At 41.3% G+C, this 25,351-nt stretch overlaps 1 protein-coding gene across 2 annotated transcripts; it reads right to left on the bottom strand.

Annotated features, from left to right (window-relative positions):
- Nucleotides 1–1,759: 1,759 nt before the first annotated feature.
- Nucleotides 1,760–25,256, bottom strand: LOC132839111 (protocadherin Fat 4). 2 transcript variants are annotated; one of them, XM_060859903.1, is made up of 30 exons: nucleotides 25,103–25,256; nucleotides 24,871–24,939; nucleotides 22,927–23,090; nucleotides 22,577–22,621; nucleotides 22,408–22,497; nucleotides 22,168–22,257; nucleotides 21,209–21,316; nucleotides 16,446–16,559; nucleotides 15,699–15,792; nucleotides 15,339–15,451; nucleotides 14,916–15,089; nucleotides 14,582–14,710; nucleotides 12,552–12,707; nucleotides 11,370–11,550; nucleotides 11,146–11,279; nucleotides 8,896–9,837; nucleotides 8,095–8,220; nucleotides 7,767–8,003; nucleotides 7,584–7,682; nucleotides 7,294–7,466; nucleotides 6,627–6,775; nucleotides 6,189–6,523; nucleotides 5,980–6,156; nucleotides 5,687–5,878; nucleotides 5,341–5,435; nucleotides 5,008–5,172; nucleotides 4,114–4,308; nucleotides 3,909–3,980; nucleotides 3,782–3,830; nucleotides 1,760–2,413 (listed from the first exon to the last, which is right to left on the bottom strand). In XM_060859903.1, the coding sequence occupies exons 1-30, from the start codon at nucleotides 25,167–25,169 to the stop codon at nucleotides 2,321–2,323; spliced, it is 4,827 nt and encodes a 1,608-aa protein (XP_060715886.1). In that variant the 5' UTR covers nucleotides 25,170–25,256; the 3' UTR covers nucleotides 1,760–2,320. The 2 variants fall into 2 exon arrangements, with proteins under 2 accessions (XP_060715886.1, XP_060715887.1); XM_060859904.1 differs by having other exon boundaries at nucleotides 5,980–6,090; nucleotides 6,216–6,523.
- Between the last annotated feature and the right edge of the window lie 95 nt (nucleotides 25,257–25,351).

Below are 25,351 nucleotides of genomic sequence, written 5' to 3'. Positions count from 1 at the left end.
CTCTGTGTGTGTCTCTGTCTGTGTGTGTGTGTGTCTCTGTCTGTGTGTGTGTGTGTGTGTGTCTGTCTGTGTGTGTGTGTCTGTCTGTGTGTGTGTGTCTCTGTCTGTGTGTGTGTGTCTCTGTCTGTGTGTGTGTATCTCTGTCTCTGTGTGTGTGTGTCTGTCTGTGTGTGTGTGTGTGTGTGTGTGTCTGTCTGTGTGTGTGTGTCTCTGTCTGTGTGTGTGTGTCTCTGTCTGTGTGTGTGTATCTCTGTCTCTGTGTGTGTGTGTCTGTCTGTGTGTGTGTGTGTCTGTCTGTGTGTGTGTGTCTCTGTCTGTCTGTGTGTGTGTCTCTGTCTGTGTGTGTCTCTGTCTGTGTGTGTCTCTGTCTGTGTGTGTCTCTGTCTGTGTGTGTGTCAGGGTTTCCGCGGGGTCATAAAAAGTCATAAATTTAACAATAAGAATTTAAGGCCATAAAAAGACATAAAAACGTCCTGATTTTCCATACAAGGTCATAAAAAACATTTATCCACGTCTTAAATTGATTTGCTCGTCCATTAATTTGTTCTTCAATCAAAATGCGCTCGCGGCTGCAATGACATTCATTTGTTTGGCCTGTTGTAGTTCTGTATGAGGAATCTGGGTGGTATCACACTGGTATCACAGCGTTCCAGAACTACAAGGTCCATGCGGCAGCATACAGACTTGTCGGAAGGACTTTCACAGAAACCTGCGCGAACTCCGAACATACTGTATCATACTGAGTCACTGCTTAGTTTAATTTAAATCATCCTGACTATCACAATGGGAAAATGTACCTTTAACGATCTGTGGCTCGAAGACGTTTAGTAGCTGGATCAAGCCCGTCGCTAACAATCGGTATCAAGCCTGTGTCACACACAGTGGTTTGGGATCAACCTCCACACTGAAAGCGGAGGTCCTGTGGGTGTTGAATACTTTAATAATAGAATTACTCTTTAAATAATAAAACTTGTTACTTTCAATGAAAGTCAATAATAAAGACTTTTGAAAGGAATTTTAATGACTGAAGTTATTTATCGTAATTCGTGTAGGTCATAAATTCAAATCATAATGGTCATAAAACGGTCTTAAAAAGTCTTAAATTTGACTGATTAAACCCTGCAGAAACCCTGGTGTGTGTCTCTGTCTGTCTGTGTGTCTCGTGTGTGTCTCTGTCTGTCTGTCTCTCTCTCTGTGTGTCTCTTGTGTGTGTCTCTGTCTGTCTGTGTGTCTCGTGTGTGTCTCTGTCTGTCTGTCTCTCTCTCTGTGTGTCTCTTGTGTGTGTCTCTGTCTGTCTGTGTGTGTGTCTCTCTCTGTGTGTGTCTCTGTCTGTCTGTGTGTCTCTCTCTCTGTCTGTGTGTCTCTGTGTGTGTCTCTGTCTGTCTGTGTGTCTCGTGTGTGTCTCTGTCTGTCTGTCTCTCTCTCTGTGTGTCTCTTGTGTGTGTCTCTGTCTGTCTGTGTGTCTCTCTGTCTGTCTGTCTGTCTGTGTGTGTCTCTGTCTGTCTGTGTGTCTCTCTCTGTGTGTGTCTCTGTCTGTCTGTGTGTCTCTCTGTCTGTCTGTGTGTCTCTCTCTCTGTCTGTGTGTCTCTGTGTCTCTCTGTCTGTCTGTGTGTGTCTCTGTCTGTCTCACACAGACAGACACACTCTGTGTGTGTCTAACACACAGACACACACATGTACTGAATCGTGCTGAAGCCTGACATCGACTCAACACAGAAGATAAGTGCATGAACACTAAAAGTGGAAATGTTCACAAGCAGATATTTCTAAAGAGCTTTAATTTGTATGTATTTTATTGAATTCATGCTACACACAAAGTTCTCAGTAAAATTTGTTTTACTATTTAAAATCTTTTTTTCCAGACTATAAAACACACACCAGTAAAACAAACGTGTTTCCTTTTTAGGTTAATTAATTTATTAATTTTATATTTTATATATAAATAAAATGTACTGGATCTGAAGCAGAATATTTACTTTCCCATTTTTATAATTAAAAAAAATCTCCTTCAAGGTGAAACATTTACTGTAATTCACTAACGTCCGCTAGCTTGATTAGCATTTTTTTAGCATTATTTTAGCGCCATGCTAATCCTCTGATCGTCTACTGTATTCCCTGGAGGAGGATTACCGTAAATCTACCGACAAATCTGTTTAGAGTTTAGAAATATAAATACATGTATTTCTGCTTTGTTTTTCTTTGTTTCTTTAAGTCCGAGCGAATCTCTCCCTGCTCATGTGGGGTTCAAATAAAAATTTGGCCCTGAAACAGAAAAATGCTTCAGTTTCTTGTCGTATACATAAAGATATTTAGGTGGTTGTTAGAGCGAAGAGATGACGTTGGTGTCTGCATCGTAGGTTCTCTCCTGAGACGCTTCTGATGTTTTTCTGTTACTATTCCAGCTTTGTTGATCCTGTAAATACATAAAAAGAGTGTTATATGAATAAGTATGGAGTAAAGTGCTTGGCATGCTGAAGTGGTTTATTTAGTCCTCTCATCGCTTTACGTGGTATTTCATTTTGTGTAACGTTCACAAGACAAGAACGTCCCGAAGACCTCCCTCTGGTTTTTATACTCTTTATTATTATTACTGCAACACTGGAAACTCCTTCTGTAAATAAAGTCAGAGCTGCTGGTACGTACAATTATTCGACACTGACCGATCTTTCTGTAAATCACCATAAGTAAATTGACGCTGAGTTAGCTCACAAAGCAAAGTTTGAACAACTTGCCCCAACATCTCCACCATTATATGTAGCGATTTTGGCTCGCGAAGCAAGGTAAATATTTATAAGTAATTATAACGTGTTATAGTGACTCCTAAATATTTTAACCTAAAGTGAAATTGACGGTAATGGAATTAACGTTACACTTATTTGGTCTGTTCGTCCGGCGAACAGGCCGTGTAACCTTTATTAATTCTATGAAGGCGGTATCTTCCCGGCCGAGAAAGACGCACTTCCCTTTTACTTTATACCGTAATTTAAATTAAATTAACTGAATAGAGCATGTAGTTCAGACCAGATGTTGCAGGTACCTTACGTTTGTGAGCGATACTCAGAGACAATCGCTTGTGGAACAAAAAATATGGCGTTTAATGAATGAGACAAACACAACATAAAGCTAACTACACAAACAAAACAAAAGAAGTAGCAGACTTTCTGCGTACAGAAAGACCGATCTTTCTGTACGCAGGTCTTCTCCAGGAGTTAAGTTTCCTGTGCTGTTGCGACACATACTATAGACTGCTATTTTATGCTAGTTGTTGATTAGCATGTTAGCTAGTGACAGGGCTCTCAAGTTTTCAAGACAGGCAAGAGTGACATATTTTAAATGTTTTTTTTCATTGGTTGTTGCGTTACAATAGTGCTATTTTCTGATTGGCTATTGTGTAGCCTCTTTTTTTTGATTGGCTGATAAGTGTCAGGCTCGACTAAGAACTCCAGCTTGATTCCTGCCCGCTTTCATAGAGACATCGGTGCGGACAGATACATTTTGGGCGCTGCTGCTTATTAAATATATGATAAATAGTAAGTTTTTCTGTGTGAGAAATACAATGGTTGGAGGGAGTGTGACAAGAGACCTCAGTGCGTGACACTTAACAGCCCTGTAGTGATCTGATTGCCCCAAAAGCCCCAACATATGATGCCGATCTCATCGTCACTCTCTTTTGTGATGGAGTACAAGGTAAACTGTAAACTTCCTAACAGCGTTTTGTTTAGCGATGATCGTTACCACCAGCAAGAGTAGCGTTTCTGATAACGTCAGGCTGATCACTTGCCTTCTGTTCAGCTTTACACTTGTCCTCATTAGTGAAACTGTAGTTGACACTGAAACAAAAAATGTCACAGAGGATAGATTAACATGCTCTAATTCCTTAAACGAAATACGCTACTTCAAATACTCACACGCTGCAGCTCTCTGTCTTTCCTATGTCAAAACTTTCTTCATCCGAATCTGTGTCTTTAAACTTCTTGAACCTGAGAGGGGGAAAAAAAATAGTCACAACATGTCCATAATTGCACATTTAACCTGAGGACAGTTCAGATGGTTATCCAATTACGCTGAAGAAAAACCAACAGCTCGTCTGAAGGATGCAGCTGAAGTCCTTACTTTATGACCCCGACCACCACCAGAGTGATGAGAGAGATGAGGCTGAGTGCCAACATCACACCCAGGACAATAACGGCTGTATCGCTCGAATTCTCCTGGTCCACAGATTCTTTCTCCAGTCCTTCTAATTCCACATCCGGACCGAACACTTTCTCCAGTTCAACTTTCACGCTCTCGCTTTCGCTCTTTAGCTTCCTGTAGAAGTTACAGTATATAAGATCTGGCTTTCGGGATCCCTTATTATTATATCATCAACATGTAAATAATAGAAATATTGAGTTTTTGTTTAACACCCTTTGCTTAGTAGTTGCCTGGATATACAGTATTGTTCAAAATAATAGCAGTACAATGTGACTAACCAGAATAATCCAGGTTTTTAGTATATTTTTTATTGCTACATGGCAAATAAGTTACCAGTAGGTGCAGTAGATTCTCAGAAAACAAACAAGACCCAGCATTCATGATATGCACGCTATTAAGGCTGTGCAATTGGGCAATTAGTTGAAAGGGGTGTGTTTAAAAAAAAATTAGCAGTGTGGCATTAAATCACTGAGGTCATCAACTTTGTGAAAGAACAGATGTGAATCAGGTGGCCCCTATTTAAGGATGAAGCCTATAAAGAAAACCTATAAAGAGGTGCAAAAAAAATATAGGCTCTGGAAAAGAATAAACTTGTTAAATTTATCATTGCCGTAAGTCTTGGAGTAGCAGGGCAACACATTAGGGTATTAATAAGGGGATTTCACTGGAAAAGCTGATGCTTGTGTTTGTAAATTTTTCATATTCTGAATGACACTAATTACAGGTTCGGTGGAGACATGAACTAGAAGTAACCTGTTGTTATGGTTAAATAATGTACCGTCGACTAGGACAGGTTGATTTGCCTTGACTTACTCGTAGACTCTTTCGGCGCTGATGGTCACGCCGTCCGTGTCCACGGCGATGAAACTGATGTACGTCTTTGCGTTTATTTTCGTTGCGTGTGAACCTATCCGGTTTCCGTGCTCACCTCGTACGTTGATGATTTGCACGCTCCAACCGAGCACCTTCTCCAGAGACCTGACGGAGGGGTGGATGGATGGTGGTGTAATAAGATGCTGATTTCATCAAACATGATTTAAGTAACAGAACAATGTCAGAGCCTGGTGCATTTATCACTGGAATCCGGGCTCCAGTGAATGTTATCATCAAATTAGAACTCTTGTAAAATCCTGAGGAAGTACTCACCTCTGCGTCTCTGTAATCTTCATCTCGACCGTGTGGACCGGCTGGTTCAGCGTGATCACCACAACGTTCTCGCTGGTGCTGTCCTTCACGAATATCTGGAAGAGTCATGCACAGGGTCACACGCTGTCTTTTAACTTGACTTATTTACTTCTGAACAATAATGTAATACCATTCGAGCCATTGGATCCACAATGACAATAAGCACTCTAACACTGCTGATACTGAAACTGAGTAAAATTCACCTAATCAAGAAAAAAAAAAACACAACCCGGCTGACCAAGTGACCAGGTTAATCTGATTTATCGTAGCAGTGGATAGGTTTACAATCATGCTCTGAGAAACTCACCTGTATTCCAGCGCTTGCAGAGAGTCCGTGTTTATCTGCAGCTTTAACGCGAGTGGTTACCGTCTTGCCACCCATTCCTGTTAAATCCAGCACATAGACCTGACCAGAGATGCTGTCAATTCCCAGCAGTGAACTGGACTCCTGCAGGGAGTAACGGAGCTCCTCGGTGTCCCAGACGTCTGGGTCCGAAGCCTACGGGGAAAATTGAGTTCAGCCCATCACCGGCTTAAAATCACACACCCCTGATCACCGATAACATTTCAAAGCTACCCATGACCCCAAATGTCTCCTACCTTCACAGTCACTACTGGATATCTAAACGGGGCCATGCTGAAGATTTCTGCCGTATACGTTTCACGTTCAAAGGTCGGTGCCTCGTTCACATCTTCTACCTGAATCACCACCTGTTGAAAGCACATATTAAGAAAGGACACCATTTTATCTAACAACCTCAACCTGCGTTCGGTCAGGTTAGTAAACCGACGCTGGGTTTAGTGTGTAGGGTTGGATTAATTCTGTGGGTTAATACCGTGGTCTTAGCCGTGTTCTGAGGAGTCCTGGAGTCAGTGGCTTCCACGTTAACGACGTACGTTTCCTTTTCTTCTTTATCCAGTGACGTTAAAGTTTTGATAGCTCCGGTTTTGTCCACAGCGAACAGGTCTGTGTGTGATATCAGACTATAAGTGACCTCAGTCAGATGGCTTCCTGTTAGCACTTTGACCTCACCAACGATTGTTTCCTTCGGTTCATTCTCCTTTACTGAGAAGTAGTAGGTGGAGTTCTTAAATTCTATGCCTTCCGTCAGCTGGGTGGTATTCACCTTGATCGTGACCGTTGCTATGAAGGACGAAATACACGATCTATAAACTTTTTTTTTCCTCTACATTTTCCATTAAGTGTTTTGGGAGAGAGTCGGCACGGTGTTATACTCACTACAGACCTGTATCGTTTAGAGGTGGCGTTCCATGATCCGTTGCTATAGCAATAAGCTGTATGTCCAAGTCTTTGGTGATGTTAAAATGGTCGTAAGTCCAGGTGATGTCTCCTGTCTCAGGATTCAAATCCACCATGTCGGATTCCTTACAGAACCTTGAGAGAGAAAATGACAGAACTTTTCTATTTATTTATTTAAATATGTTTTATTTATGTTGTGAAAACGTTATAACCATCCTCGTCCTCTGTTATGACCACGTTATTATTTTTCTAACAATTTTACTTGTAGTGTGTTGTCAATTTGCCGTGACACTGGAGTTTATGCTTGGTGATTTCTCAGTAACATGATGAGCTATAAACAGGGTATGACTGTTTACAGCTGCTATAAAGTAAGTGATAACACTCTAATTTGTTTCAAGGATGTTCCACAATGTTAAATATAACTACAAATGTGATAAGAATTATAAATGTTGGCAAACTGCTTTGGTATGCAAGGATAAAACACACAGGAGTTTGCTATAATAGGAAAATAATCAACTTCCTGGTGGTAACAGTAAGTCTGTTTCTTCTTGAGTCCAATCACATTAACTCTGTGTTTATTAATTATGGACTCCATGTTGCCTGGGTCAATATTTTCACAAACTTTTCACAGCATTCTACATTTCCATGCTAACCTGTATGTGATAAGAGAGTTGTTCCCGATGTCTTGATCTGTAGCCCAAACGGTTAACACCACGTCTCCTTTTTTAACAACTTTAGCCAAGACACTTCTTGAGTAGGAAGGCTGACTGAATACCGGAGCGTTGTCATTAACATCGGTCACAATAATAGTCAGCGTGGTAATGTTCTAGAGAACCAAGATGAAAAAATTTAGCGGACTAGCGATGTCAATACAAACCAAGAAAGAAATGGGATGGGAGATCTTCGAGTGTCTTCAAAGACAAGACCAAAGAAAACCACTTACGTGTCTTGGTGGCATGCCGTAATCTCTCGCGACAAGGATCAAATCATAAACCTCTTGTTTCTCTCGATCTAATGTCCCAGTCACCATCAGGGTCCCATCCTGAAAGACAGAATTGTGAGCCACGTTAATGGAAACACACCTGTGGAAGAGCTATGGTTCTGAAGGTGTTAACCCCCCCCTCACCGCTTCAAATCCAAAGACTTCGTTATAGGAGTATGTGGTCAAGGAGACCTCGCCGTTTGGGCCGATGTCACGGTCTGTAACTTGGATTCGAGTCACGTTGCCTGTTTTGTCTTCAGGGATCCTTAAAGGATTTTGGAAAACAAGATATTGTGGGTTGTTGTCATTGACATCCAGAACCGTTATGTTGATCTGGGCCGTTGCGCTTAAGCCATCGATAGGCTGATCTACTGCCACCACCTGGGGAAAGATAGGGAGGTTTATATCAGCTAGGAATCTCTGTTAAAGGAGAGTGCAAGCAATTTGAAAGAAAAAGTCATATGTTACTTGCCTCTATAATATAGTTGTCTCTTGTCTCTCTGTCGAGGCTGGAATTGCTCAACAGGTAGACCATACCTTCCTTGTTAATACTGAAAACATCACTGGTCAAAAGGAAGTGCCCATTGGAGAATCCACCCTTTAGAGGAAGGAAACAGAGACTGAAAACTCACTCACTCACTCATCTTCTACCGCTTATCCGAACTACCTCGGGTCACGGGGAGCCTGTGCCTATCTCAGGCTTCATTGGGCATCAAGGCAGGATACACCCTGGACGGAGTGCCAACCCATCACAGGGCACACACACACTCTCATTCACTCACGCAATCACACACTACGGACAATTTTCCAGAGATGCCAATCAACCTACCATGCATGTCTTTGGACCGGGGGAGGAAACCGGAGTACCCGGAGGAAACCCCCGAGGAGAACATGCAAACTCCACACACACAAGGTGGAGGTGGGAATCGAACCCCCAACCCTGGAGGTGTGAGGCGAATGTGCTAACCCCTAAGCCACCGTGCCCCCCGAGACTGAAAACTCCCTATACTAAAACTTGTGTTACCTGAAGCTAACAAAAATGTTATTGACTTTTAACCAGAATTTTTCAGGTAACCTTGTTTGCATTGTTTGGTCAAATTTCTAAAGCACTTCACTCATTTTTCTACCCAAATTTGATCAGATGCCAATTCTCAATCTTCCCCCAGCAACCCCCGCTACCCCCGGGTCCGAAGGTCATGGGTATTTGTACAGTCATCTGGAGTCAAATCTCATTTTAATATTCTTTTACTTTCCACTACTCCTTGTCTCTCACCTCATTGTCATCTGTCACCTCCAGTGACACCACTGCAGATCCAGGAGCTAGATTCTCATAGACAGCTACATCGTACTGATCCTTGCTAAACTTTGGAGGTTTATCATTCACATCTTCCACCGATACAACCACCACCGCAGTGCCTGAAAGAGCCGGAGTGCCTCCATCCCTCCCCTCTACCTCCAGGGTGTATTTCTTCGCCTTGCTGTAGTCCAGCTGTACGGCCACGCTTATTATCCCGGACTCGGTGTCTATGGAAAAGGCTGCGGGTGAAGAAGACGGTTCCTGCTTGGCGATGTGATAGGTCACAACACCATTAGGACCGATGTCTTTGTCGGTGGCATTGACAACAATCACGTTTGCTCCAACAGTGGCATTCTCTAAGACACTAGCCTCATAGCGCTGTGTGGAAAATTTTGGGGGGTTATCATTGACGTCAGTTACTGTGACGACCACGGACGCCGTCGCTGATAAAGGTGGTCGACCTTGATCTTGTGCGACCACGACGAGGTTGTACTTGTCCTGGGTTTCTCTGTCCAGTGCTGCTGCTACGATGATTAAACCAGTTTCTGGGTTGATGCTGAACATCCCAGCAGAACCCACCAGACTGTAATGTATCTCAGCGTTTAACCCTGAATCTGCATCCTTGGCTTCTACTTGGGTCACATTGGCTCCGATCTCTGCGTCCTCCTGGATGTTAACAGGAATCGTGCTAGAGGCAAACTCAGGACTGTTGTCGTTGATGTCCAGTACTTCGACGTGAACCGAGGCTTCATCCCGGATAGTGCCGTCTGAAATAGACACTAGGACAGTGTAGTTCTTCTGGACCTCGTAGTCTAGTCTGACCTTTGTCATGAGCATTCCCGTCAGCTGGTCTATGGAGAACTTATCTGCTTCCGTCTCGACGGTTAAGGTGAAAGGGGACACGGACAGGAAAGCAACCTGGAGATCGAAACGTTATAATCTTTAATCTCTGAACTCTAACAGGAAACAGACCTTTATTCATTTCATCAAAAAATCAGACAATTAATAAAAACATGGTGATAACAACCAATAACATATTCAGCAAAAATCAAATGTGTGGCAATCTCCAGTCTCCAATTCACACTAAGGGGCTTTTTTTGGATTTATTTATTTATTTGTTTGTTTGTTTATTTTTTAATATAAATATTTACATCTAAAAAACATATGAAGTGATTATTTTTTTGTTAGGATCTGTTATTATACTTATAATTCATATTTGTAATTCCAGTTATTTGTATTTTAGCTATGTATTTTTATGTGAAAAAAATGAACATTTTAACATTTTTTAAGATATTCAACTGGTAACCATATCAGCTGATACTCAGGGTTTCTTACTGTTATTTTTGTGTACATGTTGATGATTGAACGTCTTTGTCATGTCTCACTTCATGGCGGAGTTCATTCATTCATTCATTCATCTTCTACTGCTTATCTGAACTACCTCGGGTCACGGGGAGCCTGTGCCTATCTCAGGCGTCATCGGGCATCAAGGCAGGATACACCCTGGACGGAGTGCCAACCCATCGCAGGGCACACACACACACTCTCATTCACTCACGCAATCACACACTACGGACAATTTTCCAGAGAGGCCAATCAACCTACCATGCATGTCTTTGGACCGGGGGAGGAAACCGGAGTACCCGGAGAAAACCCCCGAGGCACGGGGGGAACATGCAAACTCCACACACACAAGGGGGAGGCGGGAATCGAACCCCCAACCCTGGAGGTATGAGGCAAACGTGCTAACCACTAAGTCACCGTGCCCCCTAGTGGTGTTAATATGAAGCTCATATAAAAGTAGACACTCAGGACATTAAGAATCTGTAGTGTTTCTCTTCTTACCTAGCCTACTAGGGACAATTTATTTATAAAAAAAAGATCTAAAACAAATGTTTGTATCTTGAAAGTAAATGTTGATGTTGATATCAAACCCATTTCTGCTCACTGAGATGCTCCAAGTTCTTGTTCATAAACATCTCAAATTTAAAGGTGTTTATCATCAACCACTAAAATTCAGTGTAAGATTATCAACAGAGGGAAAAACACACGTCTCACACAGAAAGACAACAGAGTCCTGACTCATTATAGATCAGACTTGTGGAGATAAACAATGTCATCATTAAAGTGTTGTATCAGAATAAAACATCAGGTAAAAAACTGATAAAAAAGAAAAGGATAAAAGCAATTATCCAGTATCTGCAGTATTGGGGCTAAAAAGACCACCTTGACAATCTCCGTCTCCGCCTCTTGCTCTTCCTCAACTTTCCCTCGATATGTTTTCTGGAGGAAATGTGGACGAGAGTCTCCAAATGCTTTAATGTCCACTGGAACAGAGGACGCACGACTCACGCTGCCCCCTATGGGGATGGAGAAGAATGACAAGCTTTAGATGTTGATGTCTCCCATTCGTTTCAGAAGGATGAAGTAAAACCAAACACTCGACTTACCGTCTCTTGCTGTTACGAGCAACAAAAACTGCAGGATCTGGTTCTCCAGGAGAGGGATGGTCTTGTTTAACGATATCTCGCCCGTGTTTTCATTGATGCTAAAATAACCTTCTTCATTCCCAAAGTCGATGAAGTATCTGATTTCCCCGTTCGGTCCCTCGTCTAGATCCGTAGCTTCTACCTGTACGTGGTAAAGAAATACTGGCGTCAAGACGAGGATATTCCTAATGAATAAAAAAAAGTCAGAATATGGAAAAGGAACTGGAGGCTTTAGACCGAAACACTGAAGATGTTTTATCAGTTCACTTATTCCTTCATTCACTCATCTTCTACCGCTTATCCAAACTACCTCGGGTCACGGGGAGCCTGTGCCTATCTCAGGTGTCATGGGGCATCAAGGCAGGATACACCCTGGACGGAGTGCCAACCCATCGCAGGGCACACACACACACACTCTCATTCACTCACGCACTCACACACTACAGACAATTTTTCAGAGATGCCAATCAACCTACCATGCATGTCTTTGGACCAGGGGAGGAAACCGGAGTACCCGGAGGAAACCCCAGAGGCACGGGGAGAACATGCAAACTCCACACACACAGGGCGGAGGTGGGAATCGAACCCCGACCCTGGAGGTGTGAGGCGAACGTGCTAACCACTAAGCCACCGTGCCCCCTCAGTTCAATTATAAATGATATAATAATCTCTGAAGGTTTCTGATGGTTTTGTACTCTGTTGGTGTTTATAATTTAGCATCTCATTTGTAGCTGATTGTAGATTCAGAATGAATTAGAATAGATTTCGAATGAGATACGAAGGAGTCTGATGCAGTCTAATGACCACTTTAATAAAAATGTCATCCGTTAGTGAAAAGTTCACAACACAATGCTCTTAAATCATTAGGACCGTTATATGACACTGAATAGAATCCACGAGGCTCAGTCTTTAGTGCGAGGAATTTTTTTTTTTTCAGCCGTGAAATTTTCCATGTATAGAGAATAATCCTGTTTCATGTAGTGCTTTAAAAACCAGTAAAACATTGTGGTTAATAATTAATAAACACACACACACGTGTGTTCCAGCACAGCAGTGATAGCAGAGTTATAAACAAGTCTGAGATAAGAAAACAATTTCTCTGTTGAGAAACATAATCAGATAATGCAAACTATGAGGCGTCACCTTGACAACCGCCATGCCAACAGTCTGATCCAGGGGAATTTTGCCCTCATACTTGGTGCTTCCGAACACTGGACTGTTATCGTTCTCATCCGAGAGGCTGATGTTCACGTTGGCTGTCGTGCTGTATGTGGAGGGCAGGTCCTCACTCGCCTCAATCTGTTTTACAGAAAGAAAAAATGACATAAGAAATAAAATACAGTAGTACAGTAGTATAGTGCAGCAACTAATCCCTCTTTCCACACTTATACAAATATTTACATGAATTTCAGATTTTCTGCCACAGACTCCGTATGTTTTATATAAATCCTAACGAACCGTGTTAGATCAAATCTATCGCAGTGTCACCTGAACACGTTCCTTTAATAGAAGCGATTAGACCGATCTAAAAAGATCGGACACCCCTGGATTAGACTGTAGGAAAATCTGACCTTGCCTACAGAGATCACAATTTACTTTACGTTTCAATAGTAACAGAGACGTCGTTAAGAATCTTGAATACTGATTATTTCTTTTTATAGAAATAAATTCAAAACCATTTCCAATTATAAACAAATATAAAAAAAATTGCAACGTCAGACTTATATTAATATTAATTAATGTTAACTATTAACTCATTTTACTCCACACTTCTACTGACTGTAGGAAATTAAAGGTGGGGTCACCGATTTTTGAGAAATGATTCAGAAAACCGAGTCGGGACGACAAACTAAACAAAAATCAAAACAAACGTGTAGCCAATTAGCAGAAAGGGGCGGGGCTTGTCAATATGGGCGGAGAGAGTGTTCAGTGCGCATGTGTGACATTAGCAGAAAGCGGTTTTAACATTGACATGGAGGATAAAAACAAAGAAAGAAAGAGAAGAAAGACTTACGATAAGGTAAGAAGTAGGACGTGTTAATATAGGATCAGCTTTCCAGCGCTGGAGAGAACTGAAGGAGCAGGAAGTTGGTCACATATTCACAGATTGGAGTTTCCTGAGTCAATAACTCCTGAGCTAAACGCTGTTACTACACAAATAACACCTCTTTTCTATCGTAGTAATGTAGAGACGCAGCTACAACCGTGTTTTGTGTAGTAACAGTGTTTAGCTCAGTAGTTATTGACTCGGGAAACTCCAATCTGTGAATATGTGACCGTAACTTAAGACGCCGAGGCACTTTTTTCCTTCTCGATAGATGAGTAACGTTGGTTTTGCTTTGTTACACAGAACTAATATATGCCTTTGTCCTTTACATGATTATACTTGTGTCATTTTTGCTTGTTTGTTTATCTACAATTGTATTGTTCTTCCCTTCAGCTATGATAAAGACACGTTTCTTTCCGTTAGTTGCCTGGGTTACGTATGTACGTGTGGGCGGAGCTATCAATACAGGGGTGGGACCCATTTGGGTTAGGGGCGTGTTTGTTTTGGTGATTTCAAATGTCGACATCGGCTTTCAAACGACGGAGACCCCACCTTTAACTTTACACACAATTACTCAACTGTACATTATTATACAATTACATAATTATTATTTCAAGTAGATGAAATATAATGAGATTTCACATAAATCTCAGAAACCTTTTGTTTGTTTGTGTTTCTTGACATTTCCTTTAGTGTCTCTTTACTATGTTTACTATATTGTTGCTTCGACCCGATTCGTGGTTGCACGTGTAAATACATCGCATTCACGTTCATCCAGAGCGACGCACAAAAGTGCTTTGAAGTCTGTATTAATGAACACATCAACACCGGTACACTACATTTACACACTCTGTTGGGACAAAGTCTAGCAAATTTTTTTTTTGGTGATGTTACACTACATCTCAGCGATTGAGCTGCTTGTTGAACCGAATGAACAGCCCGGAGCGAAGCTCTGTGTGACGACTGTACTACACCGTACATGTTTGTTTCTCATCGACACTGTTTTTGGAGCTCACTTTCTATCACATGACGTCTCTATGAACCGTTTTGTTCTTCGAAGGAATCGTATTTCTTGTGTGTGATTTTATTGAGCTCTTAAATTCTAGGCTATGCTGGTGTACAATACCTGAAAAACGAAGCCTTGGGTTGTCTCTCTGTCCAGCTCGGCGGACGTCTTCACCCTGATGGATCCATCTGGACTGACGGAGAACGGAACTGTATCCGGAACGAGCCTCAGCGTTCCCACAAAACCTCCCTACAGATCAGAAAAGTTTGTTTTTTATTACATTTACACTTGACATTTGGCAGATGATTATCCGGAACGACCTGAGCAGTTTCTCATGATGTTCTGGTCACTAATCAACCTCTTAACCACTGAGCTTCCAGTAAGTGCTGGATATTCTACAGCTTCTACTGATTTTTGGAAAGATTAAGCAAACATCAGTAAAAGCCACACAAACCTGATCCAGGTCTGTGACTCTGGCCTGAAGGACAAACTGCCCTGTGGGGGAATTTTCTGGTATAACTGCAGTGTAGTCGCTCTGGTCAAACTTTGGTGGGTTGTCATTCAAGTCCTCAACCCTTACGAACACAACAGCGTTGGCGGTTTTAGTCTCGTCGTCCTGCTGAGCTGCCTGAAAAACACACACACACACACACATCTATAAACACACACGTTACGTTATAATCATAATAAAAGTCTATCCTACAAATTCTAATCATTTTTTCTACTGATACTAAAGGAACATCTGTGAAGCCCGAAACTGATGTACTGTCGACTCGATGGTTTTCAGTGTAAGGGTGTACAAACTTTTGCACTCAACAGTTGTATTATTAATAACGATGTATTAATATATTGTACGACTGTGTTGGAGAAACTCCACCTGTATGTGGAGCGTGAGGCTTTCTATTTCCTCTCTGTCCAGCGCCGTCGTCACGGAGACGACCCCGGTGTTCTGGTCGATACTGAAGTTGGGCTGATATTCAGCTGGAGTGACTGAGAAGAAACACAGAAACAACACAAAACGATTCGGTGCACATCGTCATTCACTTACGATGCGCTCGGTTCAATTTGGGGAATTTCCTGGAATTTTGATGGTATAATTTAAGATATAAAAATAAAATCTTGTCTGATGATTTCATTTAGCTTAAGCAAGACGTTTTCAGTCACGCTCCAGAGATCAGCCCTATTTGGCATTACAAATAAAGTGTGACTGTAAGAAGAAGAGTGTAAGACGCTTTACCGGCGATGATGCTGTAAACTACAGGCTGGTTGATTCCTTTGTCTCCGTCCTGAGCTTTTATAGCCTCCGGAGTGACTGATGTAAAGACTCCGACCTGAGAGCATCATTACAAACAAAATCCAAACGAACCACAGAGCAATGCATCAGAATTTCAGTAAATCTGTTTTAATATCATGTCAAGCATATAAATAAATATTTACTAAAAGAAAAGTATTGTGTGTGATTATATCGTATCTTGATCTATGAAAAGGCTAATAAATAAATAAAAAAAGATAGAGGCGAAACAATCCGGGAAGAGACGTGACTTTTTGTCGTTCAAGCTAGACGCTTAGCTAACAGGTGAAGCTGCACTGATATGAACTGATATGAACTGATATGAACTGATATGAACATCAGCTAATGCACAGCGGGAGAACATCCCAAAAGCAGCAGCTGAACATCACAGCAGTGTGTTAGAAAGAGCAGAGACGGTGGAACTGAGCACAGGTGGAGAGTCTGAAAGAGTCTGGCTCTTTAGCATTAGCATTAGCATTAGCCATCATCCACCAGAGCACTAGCATTAACTACAGAGGCGGTCATGTTCTGTTCTATCTCTTACAATGTACATTTGAAAAACATTTACATATATATATATTTTAAATCCTGTATTTTATGTTTCTTTTTGTTTCTTCTGCAGTGATTAGCTTCATTCTGACATTGTGGTATTTTGTAATTTTTCCTCTTTAATTAAGTTCATCTCCCTTGTACCTGATTCTCAGTGATAGATGCCTGGTACAGAGCGTGATCGAAATACGGGTTCATGTTGTCGAAGTCTTGTACTTCGATGGTGACGGTGGCCGTGTCAAACTGATCGCCAACATCCTAGAGAAAGAAAAGAGGAAAGAGGTAAAGACGAGTGTCAAAGAAGGAGAAAAACCCGCTCACGATCTTGAGTAATAATAGAGGAGTCAAGCGTTGAGTCTAAAATAAAGGCAGATTAAATAATTATCTGTGATTTGACTAATAATTTCTCTCTCTCTCTCTCTCTCTCTCTCTCTCTCTCAGGACCTGCCTGATCCATCCTGAATCGCTATATCTGGTTGCTCATGTCTTGACTGTTTACCCTACTGTGGAGTGTGACATGACAAAGAGATCTCCACTTTACTTAGTTACAGAACCGTGTACAGCTCAATCAACTCATGAAGATTTTTATATTGTCATTTCACCCATATATCTCTGGTTCAGTACATAGTGAAATGAATCCATGTTCCTCCAGGATCGTGGTGCTACACAGAGATGTTGTTCTTCTTTGGGCTGCTCCCTGTTTGTGGTCTCATCAGCAGATCCCATGGTCTGAATATTTGATTTGGTTCAGGTTATACACCAGATGCGCTTTCTGACTCGACCCTACCATTTTACCTGGTCTTGGGACCGGCACAGAGAGTTAACTCTTCAGTGCTCGGAATAGCTCCCTGATCACGAATCAACCCCTAAGTGCACCGGTTTCAGGTCTTGCCCCGCTAGCACGTATGCACTTAAGCAATGAAGAGCTCCTGAATAACTAATAGATCAGCAGCATTTTTGAGTTCATTACAGACTTTCCTTCCTGATGAAGTCTTCAGATGATCGCTGATGAAGACCATAAAATCTTGCTATGTGTTTTCTGCAGCATCAGGGATTGGAGCACTGTGTACAGTTATATAGAAGTTATACAGAGTACTGTGTACAGTTATATAGACGTTATACAGAGTACTGTGTACAGTTATATAGAAGTTATACAGAGTACTGTGTACAGTTATAAATCTTCCTGGCTGAAATTCAATGCTGAACACAGCGACACCAAAACCAGCACAAATTCCATTTTATGATCTGGATGAAATGGCATTTCTGTGTTTTTTATCTATCTATCTATCTATCTATCTATCTATCTATCTATCCATCCATCCATCCATCCATCCATCCATCCATCCACCCACCCATGGACTCGGCCACAGATACTTTCCTCTCATCTCTTTCCTCAACTATGGACTTTCTCTGCCCTATGTCCACTAAACCCAAGAAAACTTTTTGTTCTGCTCCTTGGCTTTCAGATGTGCTACGCAACAATCGAAGAGAGCTAAGGTCATCAGAGAGAAAGTGGAAGAAATCACAACTTGATGCAGATCTTGATTCTTACCGAACACTCATGGCCAAGTTCTCCTCAGATGTGACTTCTGCCAAGACTTCCTTCTACAAGGAAAAGCTTGAAGCTTCCTCACATGACCCTCGGAAATTCCACAACATCATCTCTTCTCTGCTCAACCCCCCCGGCTCCACCTTCTTCATCCTCCCTGACTGCAGAAGACTTTGCTTCTTTCTACCAGGAGAAGATTGAGGAAATCTGCCGGACCTTCACTTCAGCCCCGACTGCACTTACAGCTCAGAGTATGGATTCCCCTACACCTTTGTTGTCGCATTTCTCAACTGTAACAGCAGAAGAGATTCTAAAACTCATCCAGTCTTGCAATCCCACCACCTGCCCATTGGATCCACTCCCTTCCACTATGCTCCAGACTACATCTCGCAAGACCTTCTGCCCTTCATTACCACTATCGCCAATAGATCCATAGCATCTGGTCAGGTACCAACTACTTTCAAGAGAGCAAGGGTTATTCCCATCCTTAAGAAACCTGCTCTGGATCCATCAGACATCAATAACTACAGACCGGTATCACTTCTCTCTTTCAAAAATTCTTGAACGCATTGTCTTTAATCAACTGTCTGTCTATCTCTCACAGAACAACCTCCAAGACCCCAACCAGTCTGGCTTTAAAGCAGCTCATTCCACAGAGACAGCCCTTTTAGATGTCTCTGAGAAACTACATGCTGCTAGATCAGCCAATCTCTCATCCGTCCTTATCCTCCTTGACCTTTCAGCAGCGTTTGATATGTTCAACCATAAAACTCTCTTAGCCACCCTCCGGAGTCTTGGGATTTGCGGATCAGCTTGGGAATGGTTCGCTTCCTACCTGGAAGGACGCTCATATCAGGTAACATGGAGGGGAGTGACATCTGCTCCACGCAGACTCTCCACTGGCGTCCCACAAGTACTTGGTCCTCTTCTTTTCTCCCTGTATACTCACTCTCTTGATGAAGTTATTTCCTCACATGGGTTCTCTTACCACTGCTATCCTGATGATACACAACTTATCTTCTCTTTCCCACCCGCAGATGCCACAGCTTCTGACCGGATCTCTGCATGTCTGGCAGAAATTTCATCATGGATGACTGCTCATCAGTTAAAGCTTAATCCTAGCAAAACTGAGCTGCTCTTCATCCCAGGTGATTCATCCCCAGGTCATGATCTTGCTATATCCTTGCACAACGATCTGATCTCCCCTTCAGCCACAGCTCGCAACCTTGGGGTAACCATGGACAATCAACTGTCCTTTTCCTCTCATGTTGCTAATGTGACTCGCTCATGTCGGTTTCTTCTCTACAACATTAGAAGGATTCGACCATTTCTGTCCACACAGGCTGCTCAGGTACTTGTTCAGTCTCTTGTCATTTCTAGACTGGATTACTGCAATGCACTGCTGGCAGGTCTATCTATGAACGCAATCCGTCCTCTGCAAATGATCCAAAATGCAGCTGCACGGCTTGTTTTCAACCTGCCAAAGTTCTCGCACACCACCCCGCTGCTGCGATCCCTCCACTGGCTTCCAGTAGCTGCATGCATCAGATTCAAAACACTGATGCTGGCCTACAAAGCCAAAAATGGACCAGTTCCCTCTTACCTCAAAGCCCTCATCACTCCTCGCACTGCACCCCGCATCCTCCGATCTACCAGCACTGCTCGACTGGTTCCACCATCTCTCCTGGTGGAATGAACTTCCCCTAGAGGTCCGGACAGCTGAGTCACTGGATATTTTCAAGCGGCGGTTGAAGACCTACTTATTCAGGAAACACTTCAACTAGCACTTCTTTCCTTATCTTTTGCATTTAAAAAAAAAAAAAAAAAAAAAAAAAAAACACCTTTGACACTTTTTCATTGTAACTTTGAACAAATGTTTTAAACTCATGGTATCTTAAGTATGTAACTTAGTGAGCCAGCATTAATGTATTCAATGTTAGAGATTTAAGCACTTATGTACGTCGCTCTGGATAAGGGCGTCTGCCAAATGCTGTAAATGTAAATGTAAATGTATCTATCTATCTATCTATCTATCTATCTATTAATCTATCCATCCATCTATCATCCAGCTATCCATCTATCCATCCATCTATCCATCCATCTATCCATCTATCTATCCATCCATCCATCCATCCATCCATCCATCTATCCATCCATCTATCCATCTATCTATCCATCTATCAGGTTTAGATTTTTGGCAGAAATTTGGCAGACCCCCTTATCCAGAGCGACGTACATAAGTGCTTAAATCTATAACATTGAATACATTAATGCTGGCTCACTAAGTTACATACTTAAGATACCATGAGTTTAAAACATTTGTTCAAAGTTACAATGAAAGTGTCAAAGGTGTGTTTTTTTTTTGTTTTTTTTGTTTTTTGTTTTTTGTTTTTGATAATGAAAGAAGTGCTAGTTGAAGTGTTTCCTGAATAAGTAGGTCTTCAACCGCCGCTTGAAAATATCCAGTGACTCAGCTGTCCGGACCTCTAGGGGAAGTTCGTTCCACCACCTTGGTGCCAGTACAGAGAAGAGTCTTGTAGTATACTTGCCTCTTACCCTGAGAGATGGTGGAACCAGTCGAGCAGTGCTGGTAGATCGGAGGGTGCGGGGTGCAGTGCGAGGAGTTATGAGGGCTTTGAGGTAAGAGGGAACTGGTCCATTTTTGGCTTTGTAGGCCAGCATCAGTGTTTTGAATCTGATGCGTGCAGCTACCGGAAGCCAGTGGAGGGATCGCAGCAGCGGGGTGGTGTGCGAGAAATCTATCTATCTATCTATCTATCTATCTATCTATCTATCTATCTATCTATCTATCTATCCATCTATCTATCCATCTATCCATCCATCTATCCACCCATCTATCCATCCATCCATCCATCCATCTATCTATCTATCTATCTATCTATCTATCTATCTATCTATCTATCTATCCATCTATCTATCCATCTATCCATCTATCCATCCATCTATCCATCCATCCATCCATCCATCCATCCATCCATCCATCCATCCATCCATCCATCTATCTATCTATCTATCTATCTATCTATCTATCTATCTATCTATCTATCTATCTATCTATCTCTCTCTCTCTCTCTCTCTCTCTCTCTCTCTCTCTCTCTCTGTCAGATTCTGAGAATCCTTCCCAGGCCACTTTATTTTAATACTGACACTTCTGATGAGCGAGAGACAATAATAAAGAAAAAATAAAGTGTTTTGTTTTTGAAGTATATTCCTATAAACCTGTTACACATGACTTTGTGAACTTTATCTGACTGCACACTTCCTGTTCCAGCGTCTGAGATGTACTGGACTTATTATATTGTACAGATGACTAGAGTACACAGGGTTAATGTTTTACCGCAGCTTTCACGGTGAAGTTGTAGACGCTGACAACGTTGTAGTTCAGCCGGCGGCGTAGTCTGATAATTCCATCGTTCCTCACCTCAAAATCAGCAGGAACCGGAGGCTGAACAAAAGAGCATGAATTCACACAACTAATGGAGCTCATCAGGAACTGATACTTGGTGCAACTGGCTTAATCGGTTACTATGACGTTTTATAAGACGTCAATAAAGAAAGTGAGTCGTGTGATGCATTTTTACTTATTACAGAACATGACACACTTCACGTAATCCAGTTCAACACTGGACTATACATACACACTGCATTTAATACAATAATCTATCTGTTACCACTGGATACCATACAATGCACATCCATGACACTTCTGTACCTGTACCATCTGTTGCACCTTATAATATTATATATAATATATTTATATTTACATATATATATATATACACACACATATAAGTACATATTGCATGTAATGTGTAGTGCTACTGTAGGTATGCCCAATAGTACACTGTGTGTACTGACTATATGTATGAGCAAATTGCACATATTCACCTGTAAATTCGTATCTGTATGTTAAATTGTTTCTGCAATTTCTGGAGTTCTTTCCTAAGAATTTCACTCACCAAGGCACACGTGCTGTGGTGACGTGACAATAAAAGTCACTTGACTTGACACGCTTTTCTATCCATTTGTAATTACATTGAAACATTTGTTCCTTGATCAAATTTGACTTTCCAGTCAATTTCCAGTCAAAAACAGATTTAACTCTGACGCTGGAGACTTCTGCCATAAATGTTCAAAAAACACACAAACTAACAAACAAATATTCACAGAAAAAATCACCATACTGACAAGTATATGTCTTTTTTTTTTAGTATTTTTAAGTATAAGTATTAAGTATTTTAAGTAAGTATTTATAAGTATTTTTTTTTTAAAGAGTGAACCAGTGCTGAAACTCACCAGTATGGAATAAGTGACTCTGCTGTTTTCTGGTGAAACATCAGCATCAACCGCTTGCACCTTCAGCACCTGGAAATCCACTGCTGCAGTCTGAACAAAAAAAAAAAAACAACAACTGCGTGTAAACTTCTGAACTTTACTCCAATCCAATATCCAAAACAGTCGACAAATCTTCACTGAGATGGAGACAAAATGATGAAATGATCAAATAAATAATGGAATAAACGATAACAAATTCACCTCAGATACAGTAGCCGTGTAGATTTTCCGTTCAAAAACCGGCGCGTTGTCGTTGATGTCAGCAACCTGGATCGCTCGAATGTTCCTATTCTACGGTGGAAAAAAATCTATTTAAATCGTTTATTCTATTTTAACGTCATATATAGATAAGTAATTAGACTAAACTTACTCCTGTGCTTCCACATGTCACTGAATAGTACAGTATTCCACCAGACTAGAAAAAACAACAGCAAAATATATATATATATATATATATGTATGTATATACACACTATATATCAGTGACATTTCTCTGTGGTTGTTCAACATACCGAGAAAAGGAAAAAAAAACTTAAGGAAAGATGACTTCAAAAAATGATCAAACCTCGCACATAAAAAAAAACTTCTGACGTTGAAGACGGCACGTCAAATCTTATCAATAAAACAATTACCTGTGGCCAAGGTGTGCTGAGATTAAAGACCGATCGGATTTGTTTATCTGTATATAGAACAGAAATGTGTGGGGTGTGAGAGGAGAACCTCTTTTAGGACGTCAGCATCCAGGGGTTTTGTGGTCCTGACGATGGCGGTCGTTTCTTCAGGAACATGGACCAGCTCTAGAAACTGTTTACTACCGGTGAAAGGGTAATCCTCCAGCTTCAGGTCATCACCCGGGCTGATGTTAGTCAGGGTCTCTACAACTCCTGTGGGCCACAAGTGTCCCAACAGTCAACTTTCCACAGATTTTGTATAACCATGACTCAGATAGGCAACACAGATTATCATCATCATTATTATTTCCTTTTTTACCTGCTTTAATATTATCGAAAGTTACTCCAAAGCGTCATGAAACAGAGCTAACTAGTTAGCCTACTTCACATAGCAGAGGAAATAGCTAGCACGGCGCTGCTTGCTAACTCAATAAAGCACATCATTTATACAGTATGTGTTTAAGTTGTGTTGTTTTTTTATTTAATGTAAAACAAATAGTTACTGAATAGTGACTAAATAGTGACTGAAGATGAACAATCCTGACGTATTTAATATTTCTCATTATGAGATTATTAATCTCCTGAGACCCGTGTGCTACTGTTGGGTACATTACAATTTCTACTGACTGTTTCTCTTAATTCATAGCTGATAACAATAAATTTAATCAGTGTTTTCAAGGAAGTAGTTTGGAAAAAGAATTATACCTAACAGTCCTCATATAAGGTTGGTACAATAAATATATATAGACAAGGAAGTTGTGAGAAAATGTTATGTCCTCATACGAGGACATTCGGGTCTCAAGAGGTTAAATACTCACTCACTCACTCACTCATCTTCTACTGCTTATCCAAACTACCTCGGGTCACGGGGAGCCTGTGCCTATCTCAGGCGTCATCGGGCATCAAGGCAGGATACACCCTGGACGGAGTGCCAACCCATCGCAGGGCACACACACACACTCTCATTCACTCACGCACTCACACACTACGGACAATTTTCCAGAGATGCCAATCAACCTACCATGCATGTCTTTGGACCGGGGGAGGAAACCAGAGTACCCGGAGGAAACCCCCGAGGCACGGGGAGGTTAAATATATCGTGTATAATGTAGTGGAATGTAGAGATTTTAAATATCATGAGTGTTTATATATTCTTTCATAGTTAATTTTGTGTGTTAGACTACAGAGAGAGAACAGGAGCCCCATAAATCCTCCCATAAACATTCTATGTGCTAAAAAGATGGGAACTTTAGGGGAGTGTGTATGCATGTGTGTAATTGAATGAGGTGACTGGGAGGTCATATAAACACAAATGCGCACACACACACACACACACACACACACACACACACACACACACACACACACATACCACGCCACACAATCACACACATAATGTACAAAAGGGATAGCTGAATCACTAAACTTGGCACTCTACACTGTATGGAAGACGCCTTTTGCTGCAGCCAAATATAATTCTATCATTACTCCTTTGCTTTTACTACCACCTGTGAGTTTGTGTGTGTTTTTACATGTAGATAAAAACTGCCACCGCACTAATGTAGAGATTTAATTAGTGGGAAAATAAAAGCTTAATAATCTAATAACGAGTAACGCTTTTTAATGTTATATAATAATTATATATATACATATCTGTATATATATATATATATATATATATATATATATATATATATATACATATACATATATATATATATATATATATATATGACATTGGCAGTGTAACAGGTGATGATCCTTAATTAGGGGTCCAAGCACCAAAGGCTTATATTCCTTCAGCTTATTCATTTCTTTCCACAAAACAAACCAAAAATATCAAATTTGTTTGTTTGATCTTGTTTCTCCTCTTACAAAAAATTGATTTCTCGAATCAACATTCGCATCCAGTGAGTCACAAAAAGACGGACAGCGGAAACGTTCTTTAAGTTAGAAGTACGAGACGTGCGTATGTGAGAGTCATGTTCTTTACCTTCATAGCCCTCTGTAGTTGAACCCACGTTCTGGTTACTTCCACTTGCACAGTTTATCGCTGAGGAACCTGAGGATGTTGGTGACTGTTACTGACGTGTATTAATCAACGCTGAATTGTTACTGATGACATTTTACAAACGTTCTTTCAAAAGCTTTTAGTTTTTTAGACCACAACGTCAGACGATCAGGTTGAGTAGTAACATTATTTGATTGGTGAATAAGCGGCTTACCGATAGCGGCCTGAACGGCGTGAACACACACACAGGCCAGAAGGAGAGCGCAGCAGAAGTAGTTCATATCGTCCACCGCTGGTGTGTCTCCTCCGTATCAGTATGAAGTGAAGCTTACACTTCTAATGAGGTGTGAGAAAGAGAACAGGGTGGGAACAGCAATCTGGGCTGTCCATAATCCCCCCCCCACACACACCTCCTTCTCTATCTTTATCTATCTCTCTTTGTGCGCTGCTCGTCATAAACAGT

Source organism: Tachysurus vachellii, chromosome 24 (assembly GCF_030014155.1).
Source record: "Tachysurus vachellii isolate PV-2020 chromosome 24, HZAU_Pvac_v1, whole genome shotgun sequence".
Taxonomy (NCBI): domain Eukaryota; kingdom Metazoa; phylum Chordata; class Actinopteri; order Siluriformes; family Bagridae; genus Tachysurus; species Tachysurus vachellii.
Note: the sequence above shows the minus strand (reverse complement) of the source record. Positions and strands in the feature narration are given on the sequence as shown.

Bases quoted from the DNA above. Each gene is read 5' to 3' on its own strand.
- LOC132839111 (XM_060859903.1), bottom strand. From the start codon at position 25,169: ATGAACTACTTCTGCTGCGCTCTCCTTCTGGCCTGTGTGTGTGTTCAC. The intron at 7,683-7,766 runs GTGAGGGGGGGG...TCTGTCTTTCAG, and splicing joins AAGTCTTTGGATTTGAAGCG to GATGGGACCCTGATGGTGAC. The intron at 4,309-5,007 runs GTAAGTCAAGGC...TAACTTCTACAG, and splicing joins AGCGCCGAAAGAGTCTACGA to GAAGCTAAAGAGCGAAAGCG.